This window comes from Falco cherrug, chromosome 4, assembly GCF_023634085.1.
Source record: "Falco cherrug isolate bFalChe1 chromosome 4, bFalChe1.pri, whole genome shotgun sequence".
Lineage (NCBI taxonomy): Eukaryota > Metazoa > Chordata > Aves > Falconiformes > Falconidae > Falco > Falco cherrug.
The window spans coordinates 29,427,980-29,453,812 of record NC_073700.1 but is presented as its reverse complement, the minus strand read 5'-3'; the positions used below and the strand labels follow the sequence as shown (position 1 = coordinate 29,453,812).

The 25,833-nt window shown below is 44.1% G+C and overlaps 1 protein-coding gene across 2 annotated transcripts in view; it reads left to right on the top strand.

The window, feature by feature from the left end:
* Positions 1 to 3,564: 3,564 nt before the first annotated feature.
* The window catches only part of FOXK1 (forkhead box K1), a 56,193-nt gene continuing 33,924 nt past the window's right edge, over positions 3,565 to 25,833 (top strand). Inside the window, exon 1 of one of the 2 annotated variants that reach the window (XM_055707377.1) lies at positions 3,565 to 4,084. In XM_055707377.1, coding sequence (XP_055563352.1) covers positions 3,699 to 4,084 — 386 coding nt within the window. In that variant the 5' untranslated portion in view covers positions 3,565 to 3,698. The remainder of the gene's footprint in view (positions 4,085 to 25,833) is intronic. The other variant, XM_055707378.1, reaches the window with a different exon arrangement.

Sequence of the window (25,833 nt, the reverse complement as noted above, 5' to 3'; positions counted from 1 at the left end):
ATAAATGCAGAAATGTACCCTTTTAACACTGTTTTTGCAAGATTTGTGTTTGTCCAATGCAGTGGTATCTGGGTGACCATAACAACCCATTACATCCATTTGCCCACGACTGATAGCGCAAAACAGATTCCTGCTGTATATCACTGCATTGAGACAGTCAGCAATGACACACTGCCAAACAAATATTTGACAAAGGACAGTTGGGTTTTGCACCACTCTCTGAGTAACACCAACCCTATCCCAGCTACATTCTGCTTTCACTGTCCCCGTCCCAGCTGCTCTGTTTGAATGTTTAATTTCTCCTCCTGGTTCAGGTTGCCCTATTGCACAGACACAGAGGAACAGGGCAGCATCTCGAAATGGCTCATTGTCTCTACAAAGTGCTACGAAGGAGTATTTCCACACAGGCAGTGACACTTGTACAGGGTCTCAGCATCACACCACGCTAGTGCCCGAGCACAGTCCTGGCTGGAGTGAGCCCACAACTGGCCAGTTTGGATGGCCAGGGATGACCAAGGTGCTGTTCCCACATCCGAGTGTTGCACCAGTGCCTGGGCACATCGCAGGGGTGGCACAAGGACCATGCTGTCTGTCCTCCTTGGTCCCAGCTCCCACCAGGGCTGTTCCCCACCTCAGCTTCCCTCAGTTTGTGGCACTTGGGTGGCAGCTCCCGGCCATCTGAATATTTTGGTAGGCAACTTGTAGAGTCAGGAAGTTTGGCCACACCTGCAGTTATATCTGTCTAAAACCCTGCCGAGGAAAATGAACCACTCTAAAGTCAACCCAGCCATACAGGATGAGATTAATTTAATTCAAACAATTTTGAGTGCATTTACATCAGGCATTTACACTGGGGCAGGTGGTTTGACTTTAAGCAGGATTAGTTGACTGGAGGGGCGCAAAGTGTTTCCTTGTCTGAAGGGCCCTTGGTTTGATGCTGTTGCAGGGTGGATTAGAGCTGAGCAGAGCGTTGGAGGCTGCCGAGTAGAGCACTCTGTTCCTCACAGCGCAAAGAGCTTAGGGAACGGATGCCGCAGGCGGATGGGCTGGTAAGACATGATGCTAAGCACAACCCATCAGGCAGCTCAGAGGAATCCTGTTTCTGTACACCGCTTGATCGCATTTTGCATGAAGCCGGGATTTATCTTGGTGGTAGTGCTGGCTTAAGCAGCAAGTTCCACTCAGAAGAAATTTCCAGGCAGAAAGAAAAAGACTTGTTAGGAAAAAAACTCAGTGGTGCCGCAGGAGTGTCTTGGTGGCTGCAGAGTGACCGTGACACGTGAGGATGTGCCCATCAGCATCCCCAGCTCCACAGCCCTGGAGCAGCAAGGCTGCACCGGGTCTGCCCTGGGCGCTCAGGAAGCCTCTGAGCAGTGTGAGGATCTCGCAGCCAGCCTCACATGCCAGCCCTGGGGTTATTCCCCGACTGGAGCTGCAGAAATCTGTAGCCTGTATCCAATGTGGGAGAGGTAATGGGACCCAGCCCTGGCAGCGACACACCTCTTGGCCCCACATCAGACGGCCGCGTGGGTCCACAGGGCTGCCTGCAACTCCTGTACTTAGAACCACCGCCCCACTCCTGTCCATGCGGGGCTGGCTCCTGCCTTGCCAGCCAGACTGCCTGCAACACATTTTCCTATGCAGCTGTGGAAACATTTACTGACAACATCTGGTAGCAGCCTCACCCTCTTTCTGATCTTTTGGGGGCCCTTCTGGTCAAATGACACAATTCAGGCTTTTAGACAAGCCTTAGACATGAACTAAAATCTCTTCAGTGCTGCCTTCTCTTTTTTTTTTTTTGATAGGTCAAATGCTGCTCTGAAACGAGGTCTCACCTCACCTGCTCACACACACCTGCCTACCAGCTTGGGTCCATTTTTAAGCACACTTAATAGCATTCTCATCCCAGTGTGAAGAGGCAAAAGGTTTGAGCTAGCTCTCCCATCAGGCAGCATGCAGCTCTGGCTCTCACCTCATTTTACATTCTGGCCACGAGTGTTTGCTGCTGCTGAGCAATTTGGGGCAGGAGAGGAGTTCAGATTGATGGGTGTGAGTGGAGCAGCTCCCCACTGGGGCCCTGGTTACACCACTGCTGTGTATCATGACCCCGCTCATTTGTTCCTCACCTTCTGAGAGCACTATTTTGGCTGTAATTTAATTCCAGGCCTCCAGGATGGTCCCTTCTTGTGACCATGTCCCCCCATGCCCCTCCAGGGACCTTTCCTCCCTCTCCTGCCCTGGGGACTGCGACCTTTTGCTGTGCCCAGCTTGGCTGAGTCTCGCTGGAGAGCAGACACTGCTACGTAGGAAGTGGTATTGGTGTTTTGTTAGATGGTACTTTTCTTTCTTCCTCTTGGTTGGCATTGAACTGTAGTGGCAAAGAGCACTCTTACTGAAGATGATGTCTCGGGTGAGATGTCTAACTCAGGTCCCGACTGCTCAGCACTCATTAAACATCTCAGGGAAGATGTTCCAGGAACAGGGATGTTAACCTTGTGGTCCTGGACTGATTCCAGCTTGTTTAATTACAGTCTTCATAGCTGAAATTTGCTCTGCACTTTTGACCAGTTATGGGATTTTTTTTTTTTTTTCCCTCATCCTCTAAACTGTTGAGCAGCCTTGGTATGAGCTGCCGCATTCCCCACACGAGCTGAAGCAATAAGCAGTTACGGCTGCTCCCTCTCCTGCGATCCTCACATTCATTGTATTTTCTGATTACTTAACAATTCAGGATTCTGCAGAGTATCATTGGCTTGCCTATACAGAAAAGTTTCACCTGTTCAATCTGGATAATCTATCCAGATTTAATCCAAATTTAATTTGGATAAGCTATCCAAATCTGATCTAACCAATATATTTATCTAACCTAACCAAATATGTGCCGTTGTCGCAAAGAACATGACCTTTGTCTTTCACTGAAGTAATTCATGGAATATAAAAGAATGTAAAAAGTAATTTGAGGAAATACAAGCTAGACAACCCCTACACACTCCCTTATAACAAAAAACTACACGAGTATGAAGCTAGACGAGTACAAACCCATGTTTGAGTATAAAACCACGTATGTGTATGTACATATATATACGAGTTTATGAACGTATGATCTCTATAGAAGCGTGTCGAGGTGTTTCAGACTCACACCGCTGTGCAGCTGGGGTGCACCCCCCCGCTGGGACACCACCATGGTGCCGTGACCAGGGTCGGTGTGCAGCAGGGCCAAGCCAGGCCGCCTCACCCGGCCTACGCGCCTCTGAAGCCGCAGGGAGCGGCGGGCGATGGCCCGGGCCCGGCTGGCGGTGGATGTGCCCCTGCCCCGCAGAGAGCCCCCAGCCGGGCCGGGTTTGCGGGCGGGCACCCCTCCGGCCCGCGGGGCAGCTCCTGAGGCGGTTCAGCTCACGGACCCGGCAGAAGGGCGCTGCCCCGCCGGGCTGGGGGCCGAGGTGGCGCGGCCCCTCGCAAGGGGTCGCTCCCGCACACCTGCCCGAGGGCCCTGCAGGCGGCGCCGCGTCCCCGCCGAGCCCGGCGCTGCCGGCCCCCGCCCTGCGCCGTAAATCGCGGCGGGCGGCCGGGCCCGGCGGTGCTGCCGGGGAGGCAGGGGCAGGCGGCGGCGGGCTCGGCTCCCGCTCCGCCCCGCTTCCCCCCGCCCCGCCGGCTCCGCCCCGGAGGCCGGCACGCTGGCTCGCTCCCTGCCTGGGAACATGGCCGAAGTCGGGGAGGACAGCAGCGGGGCGCGGGCTCTGCTGGCGCTGCGCTCGGCGCCCTGCAGCCCCGCCGCGGCGCCCCCTCCCGGGCCGCCGCCCCCGGCCGCGCCGCCCGCCGCCGCCTGCGCCGGCCCGGTGCTGGCGCGGCTGCAGGGCCGCGAGTTCGAGTTTCTCATGCGGCAGCCGGCCGTCACCATAGGCCGCAACTCCTCGCAGGGCTCGGTGGACGTCAACATGGGCCACTCCAGCTTCATCTCCCGGCGGCACCTGCAGCTCAGCTTCCAGGAGCCGCACTTCTACCTGCGCTGCCTCGGCAAGAACGGCGTCTTCGTGGACGGCGCCTTCCAGCGCCGCGGCGGCCCGGCCCTGCAGCTCCCGCCGCAGTGAGTGCCGCCGCGGCGGGCCGGGCCGGGGGCGCGGGGGCGGTGGCACCGCGGGGAGGCGGCGGGGGCCCGCGGGGCCGGGCCCGCTCCGGCGGGAGAGGGGGAGCCGGCGGCCTGCGGGGGGGACCGGGGAAGGGCCTGCGGGGCGGGAGGGGACGTGGGTCTGGGCGGAGAGGGGGCCCCGCCGAGGAAGGGGACGGTGAGGTCTGCCAGGAAAAGGGCCTGAGGTGGGGGCGAGGGGCCACCGCTGGTGAAGGGGACAGTGAGGGATCCCCCTCCCCACAGAGGGCCTGAGGGGGCGGTGAAGGACTGCTTCTGAAGAAGGTGGCCTTGAGGCCCTCCCCGGGCCACAGAGAGCCTGAGGGGATGGTGAGGGGCCCCTCGCTTGAAGTTGGTCACAGTGGACGCGGGACCCTCTGTACGACGACGTGATGGAGAGTCTGAGGTGGCGGCGAGGGATGTCTGCCCCGGGGACCAGCCAGTGGATCCACCTCAGCATCAGCGTAGGACATCCTCACCTTCCCAGCCTTGCTGCTGCCTCTGACTGAGAACGGGGGTGATGTTCATCAGGGCTGGGGCTGTTCCCTCTGAGCGAGTGGTGAAAAAGTGTGAGCCCCTCCAGCGGGCTGTCCCCTACGGTCATAGTCTTCCTTGCTGCCTGTCAACAGACTCACGCTCGATTGGTGGCCCTTAAGGGGTTTTCAAAAGATAAATGAGAGAAGAAGGACTCGTGTCAGTGGCCCAAAACTTGCAACACCCAGGGCTTGTCTTCCTTGGAAAAGATCTAGTGGGAAAAGTTGGAAAACCACTTTGCCAGAGTGCTTATTTTAGGGTTGGTAAGTTGGGTGTAGTTCCTGGTGTCTCTCGAGGGCAACAGAAAAAAAGAGGGAGTCGGGCCAAGCTGGGGGTGATGTTGTTCACCAGGACACCCGGAGAGCGGGGACAGAAGGTGTCTTTGCTTCCTTGAGGAAGGGGAGGGAGCTGTGGAAGAGTTTCTGCACTAGCAGGGAGGTAGTTGTCTGTGCTGAGTTTTAGATAAACTCTCTTGCAGAAGGAATGAGGTTGACATTAATCTCTTCCTCCAAAAATACTGTTTATGGTTGCTGAGCACTGTCCAACAACTGCAGTGCTTCACCCCAGGGGCAGCAGCATGGTGGTGGTGGGTGATGTCATTCCTGTGTGCATCTCTCCAGGTCATACCAGACAGACTGTGTCTAATGCAATCTGTGAGTGAAAACACGCTGTAAAGGCAGGAGGTTGGGTTTATATGATGTTCCACTAGGCTTTTTGTTGTTTGTGTGAAGCATCTGTTTTCATCTGGCAGTCTTTGGCTTTGGTACCCTTTCCCTCCAGCACCAGGGTCCTGGAGTTATCCCTTTCTCACCAGCCTGTTGCTCAGGGGAGGTTTTTTTAATTACTCATTTCCTTTGCAGGCTGCTTCATTTTGTACTTAGTAATTTAGTTATAACTCCCTAGCTGCTTGCTCTCTGAGGCATTTCAGTTTGTAACGTGTTCCATTTTTCTAAAAGATATGTCCTTTAGTGTCTGTTTAATTAATGTTGCTTTGTAAAACAAGACCACCCGAAGCCCAGGGCATTTCTGTTGTCACTCCCACTGGCTCTGGGTTTATCTGTGCAAGCTCTCTCCTCCCTGTGATTCTGTTTCTTCAGTCAGTTAATCATAAGCATTGCGCTCAGAAACCCTCTCAGGCAGTGACTTGGTTGCTTATTTCTCTTCCCTTCCGTTTGCTCGTGACTCCTGGAGTGTTAATGGCAATTTTCCTTCATCGTTTTAAAGGGAGGAGTTTAATGTACAGTTGTGAACTCTGCACAATAAGGCATCCTCTTTGCTTGGCCGCTGTTTGAGCTACATAAATAAACTTAATGCTCCTCCCTTTCTGACTTCCAGAGTAGGAAAATGTTTTGCATCAATCTAAAGGAATTTGCCCCCTTGCTTCTAACAGGTAAACAACTCCTTGCCTTCTACTGGCCAGTCAAGGGTTTGTAACCCAAACAAGGGGAAAAAATAATCTTATTGAAGCTTGGTATACACAGTCTTGTTTGAGGCTTTAACTGATCTCCTGTCCGCTATTATCTCCAGTCTTGAAAAAGCAGACAATTCTCTGTCACCCCTCTCCACATGCAGACACATACGTACACAAACACACAAGTATCTCCCCCCTGCCCCAGTAAACAGAAGAAAGCACTGGTTGGTGCCATTTCTTTTCTGTAGAGAAGCCTATATGCTTACTGCTAGGCAACTGGTACTGTCAAAAGTAGGACAAAGTGAAGATGGGTTGTAGTACACAGACTTTACAGTACAGACCACTTTTTTTTTTTTTTTTTTTCCCCCCTGAATGTTTCTGCCCTGTTTGATACAGCCACACCTTCTCCATGAACCAGCAGATTGTACGTTTTATGTTAAATTTCATGAAGTAATGGCCGTTCCATTCAGTGATACAGATGGGAGGGCCTTGTGATGTGCAAAGTTCTTGCTGGTAATTTTCTAAGAATGAGTTGCTTGAATAGTTGCCGCCCCCTTCCCCCTTTTCTTTTTTACTTGCTTGTAAAGGATAGCAGAAATGTGCAAAGTCCTGTTTCTTTTGGACCAATGCAGTCACTGCTGCTGTCATATTGCAAGCAAAGGAGATGCTTATGCATCATGAGATCATGAATGGAAGCAGAGAGTTCCAGGAAAAAGTGTTTTTTCAGATGTAATTCATACTATTTGTTAAAAAAACAGATCCTGGACTCATAGATTCTATTTCTGAAGTTTCTTCTCATTGCACTTTTTTTGTATAAAACTTCTGTTATAAGCTCTCTTCCAAGTTTAGAAGTAGCTATTCTTAAAATTTACAGAAAGTTTTATCAGGAGGGGTGGGGAAGGGAGGAAAGAGGAGGAGTTTCTGAGACCTTTCTTGAAGACTGTAGGTACGTCCTAACACAATAGACCTGTTCAAAATCAAGAGCTCTTGAAAAGTTTCCTATCACTTCCTCCAGCGACATCATGTGTATGTATAATCTGCTGTAACCAGAATTTCACTGCTGGGCGGGAGTATCATATTGCACAGCTGTGTTGTTATGGAAGATTGTAGTTCACAGATAGGATGACATAACTATGAAGTATAATTAAACAATAATGACCAACAAAGAGGGCATTTCCTAGAGGTTAATGACAGTTAGAGTAGGTAGAAGAGTGGAGGGCCCGCAGTACAGCTGAAGACTCCTTAGTCTGTTCAACCAGAGTGCCATGCTGCAGCAGGCATTACGTATAAATCAAGGTGAAATTATGGAAGTACTTACATCAGAAGTGCTCTAAATCCGTAATTTGGATTGCTAGAAACTTTTTTTTTAGCTGTGCTAGTAGAAGCTTGAAACCTGTGGAGAGATTTCTGGGTATTTTTCTATAAAAGAGAGAAACTCAAGACTATCAGTAGGATATGCGCTAGATTTTAAAAACTATTGATAAAAGCAAAAAGGTGAGATACAGGAGGATCCATTAGCTGAAGTACTTTTTCCTGTTGAAGACAGTATTGGTTTTTTTCAGATTTCCAGTGTAATTGGGTATTTACAGGATCAGGTTAATGCTGAAATATTTTTTTTCTTGTTATCTTCAAAATTGACACAGTTTTAAAAAGAAGTAACAGTAATAGGTTAGAGACTTCCAGTAACTAAAGTAAGAATTTTTTCCCCCCTTCCACCCTCCCCCTGGAACCAGAGGAACTGAAACAGTTCATAGTTAAGCTTGCTAACCTGAATTTTAAGCAGCTATGGGTCAGGTTTTCAAATGCTCTTAAGTACAAAATTTCTATTGACTAAAAACTGTAAATGTTGATAGAGCATAGCCTGATAATAGCACTTGAGCTTTCTGAACTGGGAGCTCAATAGATTGGAAAATGGTGCTTGTCATGGGATATTTGCTTATTGCTTCTGTGACCGTTCTGTATTTTTGCAGTAGAGCTGTTAATGGAGCCTGAAGTTTGTGTTTTTCAGTGCAAATGGGTGCTTTCCATATGAGATTTTCACATCAAAAAATAAGTTTTTAAACCTGTAGGTCTTTAACATGTAGAAAATGGAAGAAATAAATGGAGAGGGTTGGTTTGGGTTTTTTTAGTTTGAGTGTAAAATACAAAGGAAATTAAATTAAAACATGGAGTTAAAATAAAAACATTATTATGTATGTAAGCCTCATTATAAATTGAAAACTTCCTGTGCATGTCAAGCTTTATTAAGAGCATGCTGCTCTATTTATAATGGGGTTTTCCTAGGTACTTAATAAACTTGACAAAAATATATAGTCTAATACTCTGAGCACATGTCAAGGTACTAATCCTGCAAAATTTTATGCATGTGTTAATCTTTCTGTATTGTGAGTACGCAAGTTCACTTCAGTGTTTGGGTAGTGGGGGAGTCTCTGCAATTGAGGTTTAGTAACCAAGCAGAAAACTGAGACCTAGATCCAACGGTCTCTTCATTTCCCTTTCTAAGGGAGATGACTGTACAGTCTGTTAGCCAGTAACTTGAGGCACTAATTAAAGTTTTTAAAAAAAATTGACATAATCTAGAAAAACGGAGGTATAAACAATGTTTCAGTGTTTTTGATGACTTCACTAACCACTCGGCCTCCATTCTTGTGGTTTGAATGATGCCATCATGGTGTGTATGAGCATGGCTATCCTTACATCTCGGAGGGAACTGCAAGCCGTACATACACATACTAAGGAAGTGCTTTGACCACATAACCACGACTACAGAACTAGTTGTTTCTGAAATGCTGCATACGTATGTTGACTCTGATAACTCCTCATGCAGTTTTACTTGAATGTTGCGTAATCTGCATTTGCAGCCTTTTTTTTTTTTCTTTGTTTGAAATGCATCATTTGCTTTGCTACTACTTGTGGATGGTGGTTTTACTCTCACTAGAAACTCTTTAAAGATTTGCTCTCTCGGTGCTTCATCTTACATTTTTCATGCTCTGATTTGATTTCAAAGGCTGTCTTTGAGAACAGGGGTTTTTGTTGCACAGAGAGGTGGTGATAAAGAATTACTTGATTTTAATTACAGAATTTATGTCAAGTAATAATTTTTGGCTAAGCAGCTCAATTTGTCATGGGTTATATTAAATGTTTAAGGAAAGTTTCACATGCGAGAAACTACAGCTCGATTTGTTGATTCAAAAATAGCTGTGCCATAAGTCAGGTTGTGAATATAAACTGATGCTATGCAAAACTCAAGCGTATGTTCTCTTATGTATTCTTTTAAGCCAAGCTTGGTTCAGTTTAGCTGATGTGTTGATTATGAAAAGATTAATCTAACCAGCACATGCCACACTTGTCTTGTACATTCTTGTGCAGAGTCTCAGCTATAAAGGCCTGAATCTGGATTCAAGTTGTGCTGGTGTAACTTCTTTGTGTTAACAGACTCTCAATCACGACACGTCTACTTAGCTGACTGTGGGATTCTTTCAGTTGGTGGTTGTATTTTTATATAAATCTAGGGGATGAATGAGTGTGAGAGTCTTTGCTTTTATGAAAACAGGAATAAAAATGATGAAATCTGTAGTAATTCATATCTTAGTTGTTTTGGTGCCAGCTGTGTGAGCATCCATCCTCACTGCAGAGTGTCTGTGTGACTTCTGGTAACAAATCAAAATAACGTTGGGGAGGGATTTTTTTTCCCTCCCAGAAAGCGGGGCATGCAGTCTTTCACTGAATAACTGAAAGCATAAATGACATCCAGATTAATCTGATAGTTTTCTTTGTAAGCAAGCTCCTCGTAACTGTGCTCCGATAGCCATTTGGTGTCAGAGCTGTTCTGTGGGATGCCAAATTCTCTTGCTCATTGCAGCAGTTTCCTGGAGGAGTAGATGTGGCAACAGGATGTTGGTAAAGAACAGGAAACTACTTGAATTTGCTACTTATGCCATGCAAATAGTCTCATTACTGGCCCGTGTGTAGTAATTAGCGTCTGCTGTTGACAGAATTTTTTGCAGCAATTGCAGAGTGTGGAGCCTGATGAGTGTGTTCAAGTGAGAGTGCTTCGGGGGGGGCTGCACTTATACTGGGGTAACAAAGGGGACACAGACTGGTTAGGTGCTTGTTAAACTGCTGTTTGAGATTTGACAGCTGCAGCTGGCTTTGTTACTCGGGGTGGATCTGTACATGCACTCAGCTCCATATCAGTAGTTCTGACGTGCTAATTTACTTTGAGCTCCTTCTACCTCTAGTAAATGTCTGAGCAGGCAGCGTCTGGGTGTTGAACAGCCAGAGCCAAGGGGCACAGTAACCAGAAATGCTTAACAGACCAAGTTTCACCTTATTGCTGGTTAGATGTGGATGAGACAGCTTTCCCTCCCCAGTCCAAGTGGAAATGTGGTTTAAGAAAGAAAAATCATGTGCTTTTGAGCTGGCAATGTTAATGAAAAGGGAGAGGAATTATCTCATTTTCTTTCAGTACAGTTTCTTTCCTCTCCTTTTTCTTGATAGCAGTCCAGAGCACAGAAGCCTCTCGCATATAGCCGTACCTAACACCAGCTTTGTTTGTTTTCTGTGTCTTTGGTTCAGTCCCCATGCATCTGGGAGTTTCCTGAGGTTGCAGACTCATGGCTAGGATATCCACTTCAGGATTCTTACTTTAAAGAAACAAAAGTATGAAAGCTAAACATGCCGTAGACCTTAGTCCATAGTCTGTTGGGTGGTTAAGGTCTTTGTGGTCTTACAATTACATAGGCCTAGGACAGGCAGAAAAATGCCTGGGAAGTCTGCTGAGCTTGTGTGGTGCTTTCTCACCAGTGAACTCGGGTAGCTTTTGAATGTTGGTTTCTACATCTGAAAGTGGCCGGTGGGCCCTGATGTAATGGACTGTGGGACTGACACAAAGAAACGTGGGGAGCCAGAGGTCTGGCTGTCATCTTCCAGTGATTTTGTTTGGACAAATCTGTAAGGTAGAAAACTTGGAGCTTTTTTTTTTTTTTGTCCTCCCAATGTGGGCTGTGAAAAGACATCTTAATGTACTTCCAGACTTGGTTAATCGACTAATTCTGAGTATTGTGTGGTCTTAATGCATCCACTTCAGTCAGTAATTCAGTATTAATCACTGAATAGTTTTTTCAAGCATTTAGAAGTTTTCCTATTTCACTTGACTGCAGAGTCCTTATAAAAGCAGATGGAGATGCTTACAGAGCATGTGAATGTCTCGCTTAAGTAAATGTGACTGAAAATTTCTATCCAACTGTATGTTCTTTGTTTTCATAGTACAGATACAATTTTACTAATGTCTTTTCACTCTTGTCCACAAATGTTTTTTGCTAGTAATTCACATCCTCAGTTTCTTCAGAACAGCTCAGTAAAATGCATGTGTGCATTCCTTCTGCATGGCACTTAATTTTTATGGAATACATATTTTATTGGACAGTAAAACCTTTAAGGATCTTAATGGCCTAATTAATACTCTGTATCCACTTGTCTTGTGTATTTTGCTCGTCGGTATCCTGCTGTTCTTTTTTTTTTTCCATGTCCTTGTACATTTTTTATCATAAAAATTTCAAGCAGTCTTGAGAGAGCAGTCTATTTGAATATTCAGCAACTCTAAGATTTGATTGATAGTCCCTTTCCTCCCTACCTAATCTATTTTTAGTAATTTAAAAGCGAGTTTAATTTCTTGGGTTGTCGCTTGTGTATGTGCGACTTTGGTGATCTTCCTTCCTCCTTTAAACATACCAGATAATAATTTTCATGTTGTTTGAGGACATTTTGACAGTTTGGGAGAAATAATGTGGAACTTAATTGGGTGCTCTGCCTTAGTTGAGGGAGCAAAGATGGGCAGTCTTTGTCTGGTTCTTTTAATCTAGACTATGTGATTAGATAGGAGGATAAGTGGAAGAAAACTTTAAGCACATTGTTACTGCTTATTATCATGTTTCAAGAAGCTTCTAGGATAAGAGACCATTTTCATGTACAAGTACAACCCACACCATCTTTTAGAACAGAACGAGGAGACAAAAACCCTTGCAGAGGTGGTCTGAGTGCTGTGGAAAAGGACATCCCTCCCTTCTTTCTGAAAGACAACATTATAGCTAAACCCCTTTCTCTGCTTCGTGCCACTTTAAAGAGAGCCTTGGAAAGTCTTCCCACACAATTTTTTTTTTTTTTGTTTTAATCTTCTGTCTCCCTTAAGGCCACATACAGAAGCCACCAACATTTTGACTAAGCAGAACTGGACTCCCTGCAGAGCCAGTTTGTGCACTTGCTAAAGGAATTGTTCTTGAGCAACTTAAGGCCTTTCCTCTCTCGAGGGCATAAGAACTATGGACTCTTAAACAGTCAAAATCCTGATTGGGTGGGAGGAGAAAAGGATTAGACACAGAAAGCGAGTTTTGTTTCCACCTGATGGGTAGACCAAAAATGTTTTTGCTTTTCATATTCAGTTTGAGGTGTAGCCTGAACCAGTAAGGGTAGACTCTTGGTGTGCTAGGTGTGCCAACTACTGTTTACTTATTGATCTTTTTTCTTTTTTTGTCTCATGGCTTGCGTAAAATGGTGTACCTTGGATTGGCTGCCTGCCCACCGGTGCGTAAAGGGGTGTTGACTGTCAACAAGCCTGGCAATTGGGTGGCTTTGCCTCCTTCTGCCTTGTCCATTCAGCTGTATAATTACTATCTCTTCTACCATGTCTCTCTCAGACACTGACTAATGAGACAAGCCATAATGAAACCGTTTTAGCACTGGGAAGACCTGCAAAGGAAGTCAAAGGCTGGCACGTGCATTGCTGCTAATGTCTGTCTTTATGGAGTATTAAGGCAAATGCAGAAGTTTTCTTCAGGCATAGGAATTCTTAGGAGAAAATCCCTAACGTGTAGTGGTTCAATAAAAGTGTTGCTAGCACTTTTTGTGTTTTGTGTAAACAAAGCATGTGCAGACTATTAGAAATAGGTGCAATCCAGTAGTTTAGACTTGCACATGACCTGTTTATAATTGAGTGTCTCAGATCAGTGCTTCACTGCAAACAGTCGCTAAATGAACTTGGGTAACAAAATTGTGTTGATGGGCAGTGATTCTGAATCTGAGGTCTGTTGGTGACAAGTGGGTGCATCCTCTTCTCCAAGTGGTTCACAGTTTCTTCTCAATTTCATCCTGCTTTGTGCTCCACCAGATGGTATTGCAAGTATGAGAATTTGTATTAAAAAAAGAAAAATCTGTAGCATGGAAGGGCTTGAATCCTATTCCCCCAAAAGCTGATATTGCAAACCAGTTTACAGAACAGTTTGTGTGAAGCTTCCAGGTAAAAGAATCTGTTGAAGTAAAATTTTCTGCTAATTCTACACGCTACACTGAAGCAAAGGAAGAGGAGCATTAGAATATGCTAGTAATATGACAAATGAACTCTAAAATTTGCTGTCATTTTGCAAAAGTCACTGTCAGTTTAGTTGGTTAGACTCCTTTCAAGGAAGTAACCCTTCAGCACAGTTGTATATGCTGGCAGGATTTAAAATACCTTAACAATCTTGGGATTGTTTTACATTGCTTGCAGTCTTAGCCATGTCCTGCTAGGTGGACCTTTGCAAGCCAATCCAGCACATCATCTTCTCCTGAATCACTGTAAAATTATTTTCTTTTCCCCTTTTTTAGTAGGAAGGAAGGTTGTGCCTGGGATTCTCTTGTAACCTTTATTTTCAATGTCGGTATTTTGGAGGCTGCAGGTGGATGTCACTTTATAGACATTTATGTGAGAGGCCCTGTGCTGCCCCTAACATTTATTTGGCTCCAAGTCTAGAAGATATCAGCTTTTAAAACATCTAAATTACCCTCAGAGCTGCTTTTAAAACAGTAATCCTGGCTTCCTCTACTGGGTATTGAATGGATTGTGGAATGTCTTCAGAGGGATTGGAATGGACTGGAGTGAACATTTTGCAAAGCCTTAACTCCATATGGATCGGTTTTTTATAATGTACATAAATAGTACATTAGCTCTTTCAAATCACTTTCTAAATGAACTGAACCAGCCTCAAAGGAAAATGTATCATAGTCATGCTGTGTGTGTTAGAGCCCTCTTAGAGTCTGATTGAATTCAAAGGTTAGTAACTTCCCACACACAAGCTTTTTCTGGCATATGTATGTGGGAATTAGGATCTTTTCCTGAGTTTTATTGAGGTTATTCTGTTTTGCACAGCCTTTGCTAGTGTGTTTATAGGTAGTCCCCTAGTTTTGGAAGAGTAAGTCTACATAACTTGTGAGATCTTTCAAGGAATTGGGCTGGCTCGTTGAAAGCAAACGCTACAGTGATGAATGGCTCATTAGAAGAAAGTTGATGGCATTTGGAATGAGAATCAAACTGCTGTAGTGTATCCAACAAAGATGCTGAAACAAGTGCCTCTTTCTGTGATTGTTATTAGGAGATTTTATGAACTGATCTTTTCAGACTGTTAGTTTCTCCTCCTTCTCCAGGGTATGAAAATTTCCCAAGCATCTGGATACTTGTGGTAATAAAGGAAGAGACTTCCCAAGAAGGTGGGCGGTAGGATGAAAATAGGATTAGATCAAAGTTGCATGTTGCTTGTGGCAGCCGTGGCCAGGTTTCTGTGGTGAAAGGGACAGGATCTGCAGCAAGGTGGAAATTCCCCACCGGTGAGCAAAGTTTTAAGATGCTTGGTGTTGAGTTAGGTATGGAAATGAATAACTAGTGCTACTTGTAGAGGCCAGCTGTAGCACTGCAGTTAGTTCCGCGCTGTCACTACGTATTTAATTCTTGGTGTACTGCTTAGTTTCTTACTGAAAACAGAACTCTTTGTAGAAGCTGTTACAGGGAAGTTCCCCAGAGCGTGGGTGCAGGTGGGGCTTTTTTTGGCACTGAGGTAGGTGTTAATTGTGGTGTAAGGGAGAAACATACAGAGGCGAGTGTTTCTGCCAAGATGAGCAAAGAAGGAAAATAGTTAATATTGACCTTTTTCATTTTAACCAAGATCAGTGTGAGCAGCAGAGGCTTGGAAAGCCTTGCAGAAGCAGGGAAGGAGTGAGAGATGCTGGTGTGGTGGTCATGCTGTGCTGAGTCACTTTATGTGGTCTCTGCTGTGGTAGGATGGAAGCCAGCCTTAGGCTCTTATCTTTAGGTTTGTCTTAGAGGGGGGAAAAACTCAGCACATCATGAATGGGGGCTAGGCAGCCTTTTCTGGCACAGAAACACTGTGGGCAGATGTGTGTGTTACAGAGCTAGTAGTCACCATTTCTGTGACACCTCTGCAAAACAAACCGAATGTCAGACTGACTACTCTCTGCCTGTGCTGCCAGAGTAGCCGTGGTCCAGGGGTCTTGAAACAGCTAGGGGCTACTGGTTGTTGTTAAGGCTGGGAGCTGTGGTTTGGCAGTACTCCTTTGGGACAGGGGAAAGTGGGGTGTGAGAAGCAGGATGCATCCATCTCACCTTCCTGCAGAACCTCTGAGTCCTTGGCAAGGGCTGAGCAAAACTTACTCCTGGTCCAAGACTGCATGCAGTGTCTGCCCTTTCAGTCTGAACAGTGGAGAGTTTGCCACTGCCTCATGAAGGATAGATGTAGGGCAAGGGTGGTAACAGCAGAATATAGAAATAAGTATCATCCTACTGTGTTTCATACAAGTTGCCTTTCGTTGTATGCTTGAATTAACTTAGTGGGACAGCAGGTTAGCATGTGGGTGGATGGAATAACCTTGCTTGTCACTGTGGTGTGTATTGTATTTTTTAATAGCATAAAACCTTCGATGCTGTCGGGCACATACTTGAAGAATGTTTATCTTTACAGAGTGCTTTTTTCTTTTACACTTCTGTTCCACTCCATAGTTCTGCCAGTTTGATCACTACTTTAGCTTTGTTTAATGGGTGTTATCTGGTGGGGTTGGGATTTTGTTTTGATTTGGCTTTTTCCTTTGAAACATCACACTGGGATCTAAAATGGAGCTGCTTTAAAACAAACGCTAGGATATTGTATGCATTTTTTTATCAATGTTGTCAGTGGTGACCATATAAAATGAATTTTTGTGTCCTCTGAATATGCCCCAAGCTTAACTAAGTGCCATGCTGATGAAGAGTCCTCCAGGGCTTTATGGAAATGCTGGCTTAAGACACATCTTTGCGTTCTGTGAAAGCAGGAGGGACAAGTATGGTGTTGGTTCTTCTAAGATTGATAGTGGCTTAACAGAACTGAAATCCCCACTTTCATGCATCCCATTTCACAGAGGTCAACAGAGGCAAATAATGACTAGACGGTGTTGAGAAGTATTTCAACTAGGTTTGTAGGAGCTACTTATGGTGTTAGCCAGTTAAACAGTCGTCCAGCCCCATGATGAGTGTGGTTAAAATCCCACGAGAGATCCTGTAGGTCCTACATATACGTTTATGGTACGTAAGCATGGTGGGATGCACTTGTGGAGAGAAACAATTGATCCTGTCCATGTGATGATTTTCGTCGAGCTAGCATGTGCAGTAAGCAGGAGGAGAGGAGTTAATTTTAGCTTGATTAGCGACACAGAAGGGAATCAAGATGACTGCATTGTTAATGGCAGTGGGATGAGATCAATGAGTGTAGTTTGCCATGCACCTAGGTGGGTGTTTTAAGCAATTTAATTTTTCTTTTGTTTGATTTTAAGAGAACCAAGAGTACTAATGCATTTAGTCCTTGAAATCTTTCTGTGGTTGCAATTCTGGGTACTTTAATGTTGTTGCATGGTGGTGGTTTTAAATGAACAGCAGGTGCTTATCCTGTTCCTTAGCAGTTCCTTGTTTCTCTGTTCTCTGTTGCCCTGTTCAGCAGCAAGTGGCGAGTGGTTCTCAGGACTGGACTGGCAGTTTTTCTCCTGCTCACCTTTGTTTATATTCTGGAGCATGTTCAAAACTGTTTATGATTAAACATTGCTCAAACAGCCAGCTTAAGATTTATTGACATAAGGAGGCTGGGAGGAAGGAGTGGCTGGCTGGTCATCTGTGTCTACTTTCAGCTGATAGTGCTGTTGTTGAAGGTGTACACATGTCTGCACAACGGCTGCGGTGCATCAGGCTGCTGTTCAAAACCGTGGTTGCAAGGGACCGGTACCCATTGGCACAGTCTTTTTCCCTTTGTGTATGGTACAGTAAAAGCAAGGGAGTGTATGTGGGTGACGCACTTCTCTTGAGCTTGGGGTTCTGAAGATGTCCCATGGCTCTTGAGCAGGGGACTACTATTTTTCTCTTGGTGGGAGAGGCTTGCACACCTCTGGGGAGAGAGATCAGGCTTTGAAACATGTTAATAGGGTTATGACCTACGGGAGTTTTAAGTGGGAATCCTTTTAGAAAAGACACATACCTCTTAAAAGACAGTGCTGTTGTATGGAAGGTAAGGAGGTTCAAAATGGAAGGTTGGAAGGAGAGCACCATTTAGGAAAATAAATGAAAATACAGAAATGTCAGACTTAAAGTAAGCTCATTTAAAAAAAAAACAAACCCACAAAAAACAAACAACAACAACAAACCCACACATCTTTTCTGAAGCTAAAATAATTTTTTTCCTGGCCCCTCTTAGCTACATGCAAACCAGAGGTGTTAAGTAGCAATTTAGCTTTGGAAGGAGTCTGTACATAGTATGTAAGGTTTTGTTTGTTTATTTTAAAATCACAAATATTGATAATTTCCAGGATTTAGGGAAAAAAATAAAAAAATAAAATGCAATGCTGACAACATACTAAAAAAACCTCACAGATTGATCAGCCTAACATGGAAAGAGATTTTTGCAGTTACAAGACTTAATGATAAAAGTGAGATACACAAACGTTGCACATAATTTACATTTTCCTCTGAAAATCAAATATTTATTGGCTGGTGAAGAAATGGTTAAGATAGGATCTAGACCTCTACAGGCTAGAATAAGTGATTAGCGCAACAGCGGTACACAGGCCGTTGTGTGCTATATAGAGTCTCTTAACTAACGTTATTTTTATGTATACAGCCACACACAACACAAAATAACATAATAGGCTTGCTGTGTGTTACAGATGATATCAGGAGTCTGCAGTGCTGATAGTGAAACTTTCTGGTGCTGGCAGCCAACCTCATTTAAATAAAAACATCGTTTGCTCTTTATGTCAGCCCACTTCTTCACTGGCAAACTTTCATATCAAGTTTTTGATGTCAGGCTGCTCCATTCTTATGCTTAAAACACCTCCTTATTCCCAAGCTTCAAAATAAACAGCAGCTTTAGGTTAATTTTAGATTTTAAGGACAGCTTATTAAATGTTCTCTGCAGGTAGCTAACTGTTGACATCTCTGGGAATGCAACGGCAAAGTTTTTCTCTGTTCTCATTATACTGAGAGGCATGATAAATGAGAGAGACTAATTGATTGGTGGAGTGGTGTTGGGTTAAGACATGGCTTACCATATGATACACAGGAAAAAGACCACTGTATCTTAACAGTTTGTTCAGAGACATGAAGTTGTTTATAGTAAGGACTACACAGGGGAACAGAGCAGCTTCTGTAATGGTGTGGTGGAAGTGGGGCCAGAATTCACCCTCGGGAGACTTGAATAAAATAAAATTAAAAAGACAAAACCCCCAACCGATATTGATTAAAAGATAGGTGTCACTGATGCTGCAGGTTAATTTATATTGATATAAAATTGCATCTGATTTGTGTGGGTGTAGGTAAGACCTTCAAGGCTCGTACATTTAGCGTGTTGGCAGACTTGAGTTAATCTTGCAGTGCTTCAGACTGGCTGTACTCCATGTAATCTGCCCTATGTGCTGCTGAACTGCAGCTTGCTTGTGTTTTAAAGGACTAGGAGCCCTCAGGAGTATAAGAGGAATTTGTCTTCTGATAGCAAGCGGTGTGCCCAGCGCTCCTGGGTTGGCGTGAATGGCATATTTTGAAGCTGACTCCAATGTTTTGAAATGTGAAGCTAAGTGAGGTACAATTATAGCACCACCTCTGTTTCTCTGTGTCTGGTGGATGGGCACTAAGCATCTACCATGTTGTCTTGGCATATATACTTAAAGCCTTCCACAAGGCCACCTTTTAACAGAGTCCCCGATGGAAGTACTGCAACTCTGCCTTAACAGTATTTGTTATAAAAGCCTGTTAATAATAATCTTTTGATTATACCAAGGCTTGGTGTTTGAGGTCATCTTACATATTTATAATCTGTCTAGAAATAAAATGAATCCAGAGAAATCCTGACAATTAAGTGTTTATAGTTGGACGTTTCTATGTTTTAAATAGATAAGTGAATTAATGACCGGTGTGCCACTGAGTATGTAAGTGGTGATAATGATGGCATTTTTAAGGATATCCTTCAGGTTTTTTTGCAGGCATTGAAGTGAATGAAAAGACACTACTAGGTGGCTTATGGTGGTTTCTGCTGGAAAAGTTTCAGAAGGGTGGCTTTTGAAACTGTATGTTCCTGGCCCTTTGATTTCTGGAGGAGATTGAAGCAGCTTCTGGTAGGGTTTTTGGCACTGGACTGAGCATGATTACTATAAGATCCATCTTGCAAAGCTGAGAGTAGTAGGATCAGGAAAAGACCTGTCCGTAATGCGAATTTCCCAGGCAGGGTGGTGTCTTTTGAGGGCACCTCTCACTATTTCCTGCTGGCTCTTCGTTAGCTGAATGAAACACCCTTCTTAGCCATTTGGGTCATTTCTTTCCTGTTCTTCTATGAGATGTTGGTTTGTTACTTTGTGAGTTTATTCCCTGACCTTGTTGTGGTAGTTCCTTACACTGAAAAAATGGCAACTACAATATCTTACAAGTTGGGTTTCTTACTTTCCTGCACTGTGTTTTACTCCTCAAAGGGGAGAATCTGGAAGTGAAACTGTACTTGATGTCTCAATTTTTGAAGAGTAAAATCAGAACATTAATAAAGAGATGTAACGGATGTGAAAATAAAACAGCAGCTCTTGATTCTTCACTACTGATTCTCCAGTGTGAAACAGTCTCGAATGTTCTCGCTTGAATGAAAAAATTAACTGTTTGTCAGTGGTGATGTTCAATTTATCAGATTGCTCTGTGGCAGCAGTTAAAAGGTTTGCTACATAAGAAATGGTAGGGAAGATGCATGGAATAAACGGACTGTTGAAGTTTCACAGCATGGTATCATAGTGCAAACTCTCATGAAAGTTTAATAGCCAGTTGTTGGAGCCTCAAAAATGAAAATGCTTGTCTTCTGTGCACTTTGAAAGAAGATATTTATGAACCAAACCAGCATTTTGATTTTTTTTGGGGGGTGGGGTGGGGGGTGGGACTTCTAGTATCTCTTTTCCTTCTTAGCCTTCCTGATCCGCCTTGGGGTGTTTATACTCTTCCCCCTCCACCACCTGCTTGGCTCAGTCTCACTCTCTGCCTTTTCCCCAGATGGGCAGTGGCCGAGACCCTGCTGTTCATCAGCACTGTGAGGTGGGATGTCTGCAGAGACTGGAGGGACTGAAGAAACAGAAATGATTTTTGTTTATGTCTGTGTGTTCATGGCGCTGGCAGGGACAGGAATCTGTTTGCCCAGACTTTCCTGTGAATGTTGCTGTCTTCAAAGGAGTTTGCTAAAATACCTATTTGAAAAATCAGCCTCTGTGTGGAAGTGTTTCTCAGTGTGTTTGAACCTTGATGAAATGGCATAAAGGGAAGCCCTGTGCAACTGAGCTCAATAGAAACATTCATTACAGCTAATTTACTTGGTGCTTCTAAAGAGACTTAGCTATTCATAAGTTGTGGGTTTGCCTGATGCTGCTGGTAATATTTGTTTTAAATAGATACACTTGCCTGCACATGCTCTTTGCCCATCTGAAATCTTGTCTGGCTGTGCTGGAAACCTTGTTTTAAACATGGCAATATGCAGTGTGAGGCAAATCCCAGTTTAACCTGTGGTGCCTTCTCATTAAGTGAAAAAATCCTTTACCATATGTATGGTTCCAGCTGAGCAGTAGCAAGGAGCATGAGGAAAAGGTCTTGTCTGACAAAGAGAAATGGCAATTTTCTTTTTTTTTTTCTGAAGCACTGTCCTTGTTCAGCCATCTTACTGTGCTTGCATTTCTCAAGGATAATCAGCAAATAAACTCTGGAAGCATGAGGGTATTAAAAAGCACTTATTTTGCAATGTGCAGAGCCTGTATGTCCCATCCAAGACAACCACAAAACCACTCCTGCTCCTGCAGACGTGACCTGCTGGTTGCTATGGGAGAATTGCCATGGGCACGGGGCTGCAGGAAGCACTTGTTGGAATGCAGAAAACATTTTTGGTCTTTGTTTGGTCCTCTTGCATAAAGCTTGAGTGACTTTGGGTTTGAAATAATTAAGCTTAATAAAAAAAAAGATAATCTTGACTTTTCTGTTTCAGGAACTTTTGAAAATGATGCCTTAGAGCATCAGCGTGGCAGCTGATGCGATTTACCTGATAAAGGCCAGAGCTTTTCTCAAAATGAATGAATTGCATTTCGTTTTCTGAAAGGAGAAGGCAGTGTTTGGATCATGTGATGCTTAAATCTGAGTCTGTGGTTACATGCTCTGGGGTTTTTTTATGATCTAATATAAATCTTTTTTGCTGGTACCTCCTCCTTTCCTTCCTCCCCTTGATACTGGCCCCCTCCACCTTCTCTGTGTTGGTGCTGGCGTTGTCCTGTGGAAGGTGAGATAAGGGATCTGATCTGCCTGACGGTTTACTCCCAACAAAAAAAACACCTGAATTATTATTTCAGCTACCTGGTTTGCTTTGCTGTGCAGTGGTTCAGACGGTACTGTTGGCACGAGGGTGACATTGAGAGGAAACGGCTGAGGGGAAGGAATGGTGGTGGGGCTAAAGGAAATGCCTCTTACTACAGGGAAACAGATTTAGATTGTGTTAAAATAAATCTGTATGAGATTGAGTGGTTTAATTGATATCTCTTTGGGCAGAAGTCGTCCAGTTACGCTTCCTAGTGAGTCCAGGGTGAGCATGGGAAAAGGAGAATTTCCAGCTAACTTGAATGCATGGGAGGGGAAGGACAAAGAATCCTTCCAGTAATCTGGAATTACAGACTAGTTGATACTAATTTCACTGGACCAGGTATGAGGAATTCTTGATTACTTCAGTGTGAGTTTGCCTTTACTAAAACCAGGTGTACATTAGCTCTAGTACGGGAACGATACATAAGAATTGGTTAATGCCAGGGACCCCAGTACACTGAAGTTATTTGTGCATCTGGTGTAACAGAACAATGGAACAGTTGCTGGTACTTTTTCAGGAGAAGGTTCCCAACAGAAGAAAACTAAAATTCATGAACTAGAAGTAATACCACTCTCTCGATTTCAACTCATTATTTCAAACCTGAGCTCACTTAAATATGCACATAGACAATTTTAGTTCGGTCTCAGCTGACATACATGCTTAACATGCAATGTTAAGCGTGACAGTATGTATTAAATAAAGGGATTGTATTACAGAGCATGCAAGGCAAGTGATTTATGAGCTCTGGGTAACTGTGAAGTTAGAAACCAGTCCTGATCTAACCTAACGTGTGACTTTCTGAATAATTGTCACCAAACATTTCAATGGGTTGCTCTGTCTTTTCAGCAGTGACAGAGGTTGCTATACTCCTTTATTTGCAGATAATCTCAGTGCTTTCTAAATCCGATTTTTCTTCAGTTATGTTAAAAACACTAACAGGGACTTGTATAGCTTTTCCTCTAATTAAACAATAGTGGATAATACCAGAGGTGTTTTTACAGAGAGCTCCATAGTTTATTTCCTTGTCCTGCTCTCTGGCGACATGCTTGGCTTATCTTCAGACTGAGTTGATTAATTACAGGAAAAACAAATGTGGATTCTGAGCTTCACCATTTACATGCAGACCCTTTGTTTATCTCTTCATGAATGCAACAAATTATTTTACTGACCATCATGTTACAGCCACTTACCTGATGTGAGTTTGATAAAGGACTTTATGGGAGGCCTTCAGTAGTTTTCAGCGTTAAGTCTGGTCAGATCAGTAGAGCAATTGAACGGGAAATAGCAAAAGCTAAAACCTCATTACTTTAAGACTGTGGTAACCTCCAAAAGGAACCAAGCACTCTTAAAAGCGTGGCAGTTATACTACCTGTGTCTCCTAGCCTAGAGAGATGTGTGAAGAAAAGAATTATAATGACTCTTAAATTGCCATGGTGATAGGTACATGCTTGTTTTGTAATGTGTATTTAGACTTAAGAGAATAAAGTGTATTTGTCTTTGTTCCTCCAGAACTTTCTGTAGTCTCAGTGCAATTAACTTTTTCATTTGGAATGCAGATGGCACTAGCCAAGTGGATGATATAATTAGTTTCTTATTGGTATTGCTTACAAAGTGTTATTTAGGGGGAAAATATTCTAGGGTAGGGAGTGGAACAGGAAATATTGGGTGACTTCAGTATTATTATTAGTAGTAGTAGTAGTATTACAGAGAAGGGGTGAATAGTACCTAATCTCCTGTGACAGCTCAGACAGCTTTCGGAGCCTGTTGTACAGTTTTGACATTAATTCAAACTAATATTCATTTTAATTCATTTGTGATTGAAAGGTAGTTTTCTTACTCATGTTTTTGCCCACCTTGCTGCTTCAGGCAGCTGTGGTTCCAGCAAAATCATCATTTTGAGCACAGTACTTATGATGATGATTCCCATTGGGGAGTAAGGGTCTAGTTTATTTTAGTGAAGATGGAGAAAATTATTTGGTTATTTTAGTGACTGAAATGGGTGGAAACCCTTCTAAATACTTGGCAGCTGAAGTGTTTTGTTTTGTGCTGGCTAATACAGTGTGTCTTGCTGTGGAAAAGCTGAAGTTTTGAAGAGTATTGCTTTCTAAGGGCAGAGTGCAGCATCACAAAGCAAGAAATCTTGGTCCATAAATGTTCTGAGTTCAGCTGTTACACAGTGGTCACAGCAATTATCAGAGCCTTGTTTTTGAAGAAATGTGAATCCGAGGTGGTAGCTCTTGTCTCAGTTTGCTTATCCTCTCCGTGGGCAGACCTTTAGGACTCAGATACATGTTTAGTCAAGTGAAGCAAACTGTCTTTTTCTAACCAAATTTAGTTCGATACTGGATGCGCTGGTACCGGAGCTTTCCCATTGTGTCTCTTACCTTGTCCAAGGCATCTCCTTCCAGACTACTTCAAAGTATTATGGGAATAGGGAGTGGATTTATGAGAATTATTTAATGGGAACTTCATTTTCTTAGAGGCAGGCAAGTGGTTCTTCCCTTAGCTGTTTACAGAAGGTGAAGAAAATCGGTTACAGGACAAAATTGGCACTTCTTTGTAACAGCTGCTACATACACAACCTGCGCATTGATCATGGCCTGAAATTTTGATGTTTATCCTACAAATTGAATGAAAGGGTGAGAAGTATCCACCTTGCCCTCCAGTAAAATCCTAGAATCATAGAATGTTTTGAGTTGGAAGAAACCTTGAAGATCATCTAGTTCCAACCCCCTGCCATGGGGAGGGAAAATTATGCCAGGCACTTTGAAATAAATGGGAATGATAACGGCCTGACAGAGATGACTGTCAAATTCTTTCTTGTGCTGGGAAACCAGATATGTTTTTGGAACTTTGCATGGGAATAATACCATATTCTTCTGAGTGAACTATGTGTAATTGACACAAAACGAATTGGTTTCAAGGAAGTTACAGGGGACAGAAATAGCTGTTGTGTGGGCCTTGTTTAGGATTTCTTATCTTTTACAAGGGTTTTTGTGGGCACCTTCGTCAAACTTTAGCTAGTAGTGACATAGTTCTGTTTAATCATGACATGTAATTAGCTCTGGCTGCCTGCTTTTCCTGAATCTAAGGTATTTACTGATTGTAGAGATAATTGCCTCATCCTTAAGAGTTGAACTACTGTCCCCTCACATCATAGAATCATTTAGGTTGGCAAAGACCTTTAAGATGGAGTCCAACTGTTAACCTGGCACTGCCAAGTCCGCCACTAAACCATGTCCCCAAGTGCTACATCTTCAGGCGTTTTAAATCCCTCCAGGGATGGCGATTCCACCACTTCCCTGGGCAGCCTCTTCCAATGCTTGACAGCCCTTTTGGTGAAGAAATTTTTCCTAACATCCTATGGAAACCTCCCCTGGTGCCACCTGAAGCCGTTCCCTGATGTCCTGTTTCTTGCTCTGTGGGAGAAGACCGCCCCCCCCTGCCTATGGCCTCCTTTCAGGCAGCTGTAGAGGATGATCAGGTCCCCCCTTATCCCCCTTTTCTCCAGACCAAACCCCCCCCAGCTCCCCCAGCCCCTGCCCGGCTCTGGACACGCTCCAGCCCCTCCACGTCCCCCTGGCAGTGAGGGGCCACAGCTGAGCCCAGGGTTCGAGGGGCGGCCGCACCAGTGCCCAGTGCAGGGAGACAGGCACTGCCCTGGCCCTGCTGGCCACGCTGGTTCAGAGACAAAGTCAAGAGTGGCAGAGAGAAGGATTTGGATACTGGGAGTCAGTGGTGTGGTAACAGTATCTGCAAGTTTAAAAAGGAAAAGTGGCAGTTGGAGCAAAAGGAGACAATCATGCTTGACTATGCTTTTGAATGAAACCTTGCACCTGTGTTACTGTTCTGATTCAAATTGCAAAATGTGTTATTTTTAACAAAGCACTTCCTACAATGTTTCTTGCTCAACCTGCATCTCAGCGCTGTTAACACAGATGGTACCAGCGCGTTTATAACTGCAACACTCAGGAATAACAGGATTTCATGAATTATGGCACGATAAAGTCGACAAAGATGGTACCAAGTTGCTGATGACAATGCACGTGTAACAGTCTTCCAAC